The sequence below is a fragment of the Glossina fuscipes genome, unplaced genomic scaffold, assembly GCF_014805625.2.
Source record: "Glossina fuscipes isolate IAEA_lab_2018 unplaced genomic scaffold, Yale_Gfus_2 0, whole genome shotgun sequence".
Taxonomy (NCBI): domain Eukaryota; kingdom Metazoa; phylum Arthropoda; class Insecta; order Diptera; family Glossinidae; genus Glossina; species Glossina fuscipes.
The window spans coordinates 6,223,651-6,231,941 of NW_023998414.1; the positions used below are offsets into that span (position 1 = coordinate 6,223,651).

The 8,291-nt window shown below is 31.4% G+C and overlaps 1 protein-coding gene across 4 annotated transcripts in view; it reads right to left on the reverse strand.

Moving 5' to 3' along the window:
• Window positions 1–4,505: 4,505 nt before the first annotated feature.
• LOC119644076 (serine/threonine-protein phosphatase beta isoform) overlaps window positions 4,506–8,291 on the reverse strand; it is a 57,064-nt gene continuing 53,278 nt past the window's right edge. For all 4 annotated transcript variants that reach the window (XM_038043617.1, XM_038043610.1, XM_038043623.1 and 1 more), the window contains 4 exons: window positions 5,584–5,931; window positions 5,140–5,483; window positions 4,793–4,927; window positions 4,506–4,719 (listed from right to left, as the gene is read on the reverse strand). In XM_038043617.1, the coding sequence (XP_037899545.1) occupies window positions 4,606–4,719; window positions 4,793–4,927; window positions 5,140–5,483; window positions 5,584–5,931 (941 nt within the window). In that variant the 3' untranslated portion in view covers window positions 4,506–4,605. The remainder of the gene's footprint in view (window positions 4,720–4,792; window positions 4,928–5,139; window positions 5,484–5,583; window positions 5,932–8,291) is intronic.

Genomic DNA, 8,291 nt, shown 5'->3' on the forward strand with positions numbered 1-8,291 from the left:
TGAAACTCTACCTTTGAATGGTTTATCTTTGTAATAAAAGAAACAAGAAAAAAAGAAAAGAAAGAAAAAGTAAGAAAATTATATTCGTCCGCAATCGAATTTTTTATGCCAATCATCTATATCTGCTCTCCATGTCTTTTCATTCAAATCCTCCACCTTGTGGGATCAATTATACTTATTTTAGAATTAACACATTTTTAGACAGACAATCTACCTTCATGTGAGTAGTACCACAAGTATCCATTTTACGCTTTACTGTGCACGTGTACTTTAACCAATTTGTCGTAGGTATCGACCTACGTACAAAATCTTCCAATATTTTTACCGAATTTGAAGGTAATGGCTTCATTTTTGCGAACAGGAGGATGCTTGTCACTGACTGAACGAAAATGCTTAAATCGGTTCATAATTTGATGGTGATCAATAATTCGTATATACTTTATGGAATCTATTGAGCTTGGTTCTGGATGTTGCCAACGTTCTGCCAAAACAAATATACCTCTCATCTTTCGGTGATGCGTATAAAAAGGTCATATAAGCCTGACTGGAAAAGTTTCTGTTTATCGGTTTTTGCTTAGAAGATTAAAAAAAAGGAACATTTAAACGAAAACAAATTGAAATAAACTTCTTAAGGATTTATTTAAAAAGAAAAACAAAACATTTGAAGAATACTCTCTGAGAGATTTATATTAAACAAAAAAAATAAAATAAAATAAAATAATGGCAGGTAAAAACATTATAGTTGGACGACGGTGCAATTACATACCCTACATCACTTCGCTTAGCGCAGTTATTTACTCATTTTGGTCACAATACATCAAAGAGTACTCAATTTTTATGAGAGCCCGCATAATGCAAGGTTAGACTTTCTCTCCACGAATGAGCTTACTTTTCGCGCTAACGCCTACATATGTTAGGGCCCCAAAATGATGGACCTATGTGATTCAAATTCCCCACCGTCAATTTGTTTTGCTCAATCGCTATTACGAATTAATTCTCATCATAAAATAGCAAATATTAAGCCCTTTTTCGCTTTAAGCGCGCTTCCTACTTATAAGATCTCTTATATGAAGTAAGTGGGGGCAATAAATTTTAATTTTTGGTATCGTGAACAAAGTTTCATAACAAAAAAAATTAACAATAACGCTATTACGATATATAAGTGTTTACATTTCATAAGAATCCTTATGTGCGTTAGTATCCACAAAATTGCCCTACATGGTCCAAATTTAGGAAAGCTGATCTTTTTCGTTAATTTACTATTATGAGCCAATTTTCACCATGAGGTATTGAAAATTAGTTTTTTTGCCACATAAAGATTCAAATCTTGTAGGATCGGTTATATGAAAGAGGGTTCAAGAAATTACCTCAGCCGGTTTAAAGTTTTCACACCTAGCCACCTTTGTCGAGAAATTGCAATTTTTTTTCTTTTCAGAATTGGGGAAGTGGTCGAAAACGTGGACCGATCCGAACCATTTCCGATAACGCATCAATGCAAGCTAGTATCCCACATGTCATCAAAATATCTCAAAAACTGCCACCTGTAGCTTGAACAAAAATTTACATCGACACACTCTTCACACGAACAGACAGACTTAGATCAATTTAGAAAATGGTTCTGAATCGATCGTTATAATAAAAGATGGGTGTGTTTTAACCCCTTGTGGGTGTTGCATATGTCCGCACTAACTTAATATACCCTGTACCACAAGTGGTATAGAGTATAAAGAGAAAAAGGGAAAAAAACTTCAATAGGAATGATATCTATCTGATTATCCGTATATAGAACTCGTATTCATTTTCTTAAAAGTGCATTTTTTTTCTTTTTCTAAATTGAAATAAGCGCTTTTTATATTTTCGATTGCCTTTAAATTCGGCTTGGAAATAGTACTAGGATCGATTTAAGACTCTCGTCATCCAACTATCGTACGATACAAAATATAAAATCGATACGATCGCTTTTTTCTTGGATTAATGGTATTCGATTGCTTTCGAGTTGGGCTTTTCGTTCACACAATGGAATATTTGCGATATGATCGTTATACGTATAGCAAAATAATGCAGAGAAGCGAAAGAGAAGTAAGTGAATAAACAAATGAAACATTGATAAAAAAAATTAAACAAAAATATAAACAAAAGTATAAGAAAAAGTTTCATATATAACATATAAACTGAAAAAGCTGGGAAGTATACTTAGTATCTTCTTTTTTTTTTTTTTTTTTTTCTAATATCTTTTTTAAGTCAATAATTTAATTTCACGCAGCAAAATTAATCGATTTTGTGATATATGTTTTCATTGTTATGCATAAGCCGGCGCAGAGATGCAATCGCGAATGAAAGTCACGCGATGACGGGTAAGAGTAAATCCTCTCCCTTTGCCTTGCATCGACCGTAAGTTTCTAGAAGGTTCCCACTTAATATATTCCCTACACAACGAAACGTACTCTTTAGGTTTAACGATGTAATGAAGGAAGAAAGAAAGGAAGGAAGGAAGAAAGGAAGGAATATCGAAAATAATTATTTGATTCGATTATTTTTGGGAACATTTTTGAATTTCTGAGATTAAATATTCTCCCAGTCTTTATTAATTTCATGAAATTTTTTCGATGCGAACACTGAGCCATGTAGCTATTTTGTTTTCAAGCTAAAATATGATTTGTTATATTCGATATCGGTTGTATCGGCTGTAGTTATTGTAAGTGCTCAGTCGGTGAAGACATAACACTTATCGCCCGCCATCTCTTTCTCTTCCCGCACTTCTTCCCGGACGTCAACGTATTACAGGATTAGGCAAATATACCCCGAGTGATTGGTCATGTCATAAAATAAATAAAATAAAACACTCATACGCTATCGAGTACCATTAGTTCAATTTTCGTCAACAGTTACTCTCGACAACAAAAGCAATCAACTATCAAAATGGAAATATGCTATCGAGATAGCTCAGTAACGAGAACGGTAAACCAAGCCTTAGTTTTTTTTTTTCACATTCGTCCCATGTCCAATGCTTTCGATCATTGGCAAATTATCGGACATCGGTTTATGTTTTCATTCACTTATAACAGAAGAAAGCTTTCTTTCATTAGTTTGGAGGTTAAAATAAAATTTAGAAATTTTTAAATTTAAAAAATTTTCAAATTATATCAAAAAAAAAAAAAAATAAAAATAAAAAAATAAAGATAAATAAATAAACAAATAAATAAAATAAATAAATAAATTACGTAAATAAAAGAATTTTATTTAAATATAATTTGTGAATGAAGTTTATTAAAATTAAATGCTCAAGCAAAATATTTATACATTTTCTGTTTGTTTTTTAAAGATAAATAAAAGCAAGTGTGGTGAGAGAAAACAAGATCTACATCGTTTTTGATTTTAAATTACATACACATATAATGTAGTTTATAAATAATACAACAAGCAATCAGAGAAATAGTTCAAGACTTAAATACCTGACTTAAATTAAAAGTTTGCCGGATTATTTCTATTGGTTTGTATTTTTATTGTTTTTGTATTTGTTTAATTTTTTTTTTTTTTTTTTTTTTGTTTTCAATTTTTTACTACGCAAATAGTGTTATACTCCAGTAGGTAGGTGTTTTTTTTTTGTTTTTTTTTTTCGTTTTTGTTTTTTTTTTCGTTTTTATTTATTTTATTTTTTTAAATTTATTTTGTTGTTTTCTTTTTAAATATTTTTCTAATATTTAATTTTTTTTTTCTTTTTTTTTTTTATATAATTGTGTTTCATATATAAATTTGATTTTTGTTTTTGTTTTTCAAAGTTTCTTAGTAATTTTCAAATTATGCATTTATTAAAATTTTAAAATATGTATCATTTAATTAATAATTGTCAATGAGTGTTCTTAGAAGAACTCAAAGAAAAATGTGTCGTTAAGGAGTGGTGGGACTTGAAAACATATATCGAAATAATCAAGGAAAAGAAAAAGGTAGTAACCAGTCCTTAATTATAGGAAAATTTCCCTCTGGTCGCGTTTTCTTTAAAACTAAAACACATGCGTATGTAGCGTGAGTGTATGTTTGTGTGTGTATGTGTATATGATGGTGTTTTTTTGAAATTTTTAGTTTTCCCACGAGCAATTCTAAAACATTTAATATATTTTCATAATTATTTTTTCAGGATTTTTTAGCTTCTTTTGTGTGTGTGTTTGTGTGTTCGTTTGTTTGAATGTATGTGTGTGTGTGTGTGTGTGTGTTTGTGTATTTGTGTATTTGTTTGTTTGTTTATTTGTTTTAATGCATGTGTGTGTGTTTGTCTGTTTGTTTGCAAATTTTATAGTTTTCAAAAAGAAAAAAAAAAATATATATATATGTATATAATATATATATATATGTATATAATATATATGTATATATATATATATTATAAACTTTTGTTCAACATTTTTTCAATTTAGTTACATTTATAACTTTTTGTTTGTATTTTTGTTGTTGTTGTTGTTTTTGTTGAAATTTAGTTGGATGCCTTCTGCTGTTATCATTATCATTATTATTATTATAATTATTATTACTGCTTTTGTGTATGTTATCATATTTAATTTGTATATAATAATTTAATAACTTTTAAGGAAATGGAAGCGGATGGATGTATTATTTCTTTTTATTCGTTGCTATAAGTGGAGCGTTACGTTGCGGTGTTGTCGGCCGTGATGAATTCATGCCGCTATACATATACTTGGCTTTCTTTTCGGAGGGCTTTAGAATCTTGAAAGAGTTAATAATAATTAAAAGAAACATTTTATTATATATATCGAAACATATATGTAAAGCCTCTTACCTGGAATGAGCACATTAACGTTTCATCCACAGTCATCATGCCGCCAGCATTGTCAAATTCGCCACAATAATTGGGAGCCGAAAATAAAGTGACCAATTGACGGCGGGCAAAGAATTCATAACCATCTTCAACGACCTAATTGATATAAATAAGAAAATTGAAATAATTCAAAACGATAAATGTACGCCGCAGGCCTTAAGCGCATTGATTATTAATCGCTTGAAACTTAAAGTTAACGAATTCAAATTAATGTGAAAATCGTTCCCTGTGTATCCACAAAATAAATGATCTAAGGAATGTTTTTTATTTGTTGATATGAAAATAACAGTTGATCATATATTATGTACCTGATGAGCACGGCATATTAGATCCATTTCATGTTTATGCAAAAATTTCGATACAACATCGGCACCAAATGTAAAACTAACGCCGCGATCGTTCTCACCCCAGCCCTGCACATCTTTGTCGGGATCGCTCCATAATAAATCGCACAATAAACCGGTATCGGGTACATCCGTAGGACGCATTAAACGTCTTATCTGTTCCATACCTTGTAAATCGGGACTCAAACCGCCATGGCAACAAAATATTTTTTCATCAATAATAGCAGCCACTGGCAGACAATTAAAACAATCTGTGAATGTTTTCCATAACTTTACGTTATAACGTCGTTTACATTCATCGTAGAAGCCTTAGTTTTATAAAAAAAAAAAAAAAAATAAGTAAATAAATAAATAAATAAATAATTAAATCAGATCGATGTCATGTCACACTCTCAATAACTCACTCACCGTAAATACGATTAATACTGGCGCATTCGTGATTGCCGCGTAACAAAAAGAAGTTCTCGGGATATTTAATTTTATAGGCCAACAGCAGACAAATCGTTTCCAATGATTGCTTGCCTCGATCAACGTAATCGCCTAAGAAGAGGTAATTGGCTGCCGGTGGAAAACCGCCATATTCGAATAAGCGCAAGAGATCTGTATATTGACCGTGTATATCACCGCATATTATTAAAGGAGCCTCCAGTTCAAGAAGAATGGGTTGCTGTAGGAATATTTCACGGGATTTCAAACACAAACCACGCACTTCCGATTCAGACATTTGTACTGATTTGCCGGTACGACAACTCCTCACTGCAAGATATGATAAAAACGAACAAAAAAATTGAAAACACAAAGAATATATATGATCGGGGATTTTCGGTACACATATTATATTTATTAAGAAAATTGAATGGAAATTAAAAGCATCCAATAAAACGTAAAATTTATTCAAAATTAAAAGAAAAATATATTAATTTATATATAGTTCATACTCGGGGGAAATGCCTGCGTACACTTTCAGACCAACCAACGTTGTCGGCTATGTTTGCAAACAAATTATGTTCCGGTTTGTTTTGGAACTTTTGAAGCCGCGTTTGATTTATATCAACATCTGCTATGAATTCTCGTCGCTGATGCTCAAAAAGCGTTTGAAAGTGCATCACAGCCATTGTAAATTTCTTCCACAACTATTGATTACTACTACTGAGCAATTTGTACGCCACGATTCAGAATTTTATCCAAATTTTCGCAAAATGAGAAATATGTACATTTTAAACGTGCTACTTATGATAAATAAATAATTATTTAAATAAAGAAGTGAGCTAGAGAGGGGAATGACAAATAAATTCAAAAATAATTGCCCTTACCACTGCCCAATATTAAATAATTACTTAGCGAGGATTTTAGTAAAGCAGAAAAAAATCAACCCATCCAATGCTTTGTCATCAACCACTAATCCATATAAAAAATTCAAAGCATATTGTTAACTGTAGACAAGCTAGACCTTTAAGCTTTTATATCGATCTTCTATTTTTTTTTTTTTTTTTTTTTTTTTTTTTTTTTTAAATAACAATTTTCAATTCGAACATATTATACAAATTGAACTTTCTGGTTGTATCGGACAAAATAACCTGAACAATTTGCAATATAGTATCAGTATCATGTTGTTGTATGAAAAAAGGAACACTGCTTCCGTGTGAATAATACGAAACGTATGTATATAATCACGTCACTCAATAATTTCATAGGATGACATATAGATGTAAGATGACGACCGACGAATACATATGTACAGATATGTATATATACATATATATATATATATATATATATATATATGTATTGATAACTCTACAAAGGTGTAGGATGGCATAAAAATGCAGGATGACTAGCGACGAATCCGTATTATTTTTGAATAGTACAAACCTTTAAAATATCAAAAAAAAAATCAAAATTTCATGACATTCCGACCAGTAGTTTCCAAGCTAATCTTGTTTTAGCGCGTGACACACTACATACGAAATTTAGATTTTTCCATTGCTTTGCAAAAACAAATATAACGTCAGCAAAACAATAAATAAGTAGCCGGGGATAGGAAAGAATCGTGACCACTAGGTCGGTCTTGGCGGATTCATATTTCAGCGCGATAGAGTCTACTTTGATCGTAGCTATAGAGAGTGTTGCTTAGTTGGTAAAAGCATAAAAGCTTACTGGTTGGGCCCACGTCCGCTATACCAGTCACATTCCTATCTGTTTCTCTTTCCACAATTCTGAGCGATTTGTGAAATTAAAACAAACTAATAACGGATCGCGTTTATTTTCAACCTCGATTTACGATCATCGACTACCAAGTTTTAGTTCTCAATCATCCCAGTCGATAACAGGTCACAGGTAAGCGGACCGACATATACCTACCTTGATTGACCAAGACTTAACTTTTACACGCTATGAGATTCATGATAAGTGTTAGATGTAAAATTAAGTCCTTGCCTGTCTTTGCAAGACATAGCTTGATGTGATATTTATGGCATTTGGCCAGCAAGGGCGTCATAATTTTTTTTGCTTTCCATTATCATGACCTACTAATAATAATAATGCAGAGAGAGGGATGCGCCTTGATATAACGTAATGCATCCATTATTCGCAATGCTATCTCGCGGATTAAGCAGAAAAGTGCTCCTGCACACATTTTTATTTCTTCACAGAGGTCAATCTATTCGAGTCTCGAAAAATCAAAGTAGTGTACGCACGTCTTAATGAGATAACTTGTACTAGGTTCATATAGCAGATCCGGAGAATCCACTATTTTACAACGCGGCTTATTTTCTCGTGAGTTCAACGTTTTCCATTATTTAAAAAAAATTTATATATAACATTACAATATATATATATTACAATATATATATATATACGGGTGATATTTGAGTCCAATGATGACTAAGTTGTAGTAAATGTTTAATAAAAATTATTAAGAATCAAAGAGAATTGCGGTATTTCATATGAATTAATAACAAGCAGTTGAAAATGTTTATTTCCGTCCCGTTTATGCGGACAGTTTGACATTGGGAAACAATTATTTCTGTATTTGTTGTGTGAACGCTGCTGCACCTGAAATGTTTCCGGGAACGGAAGTATGGAAAAACATTTTCTATATATATATATATACATAT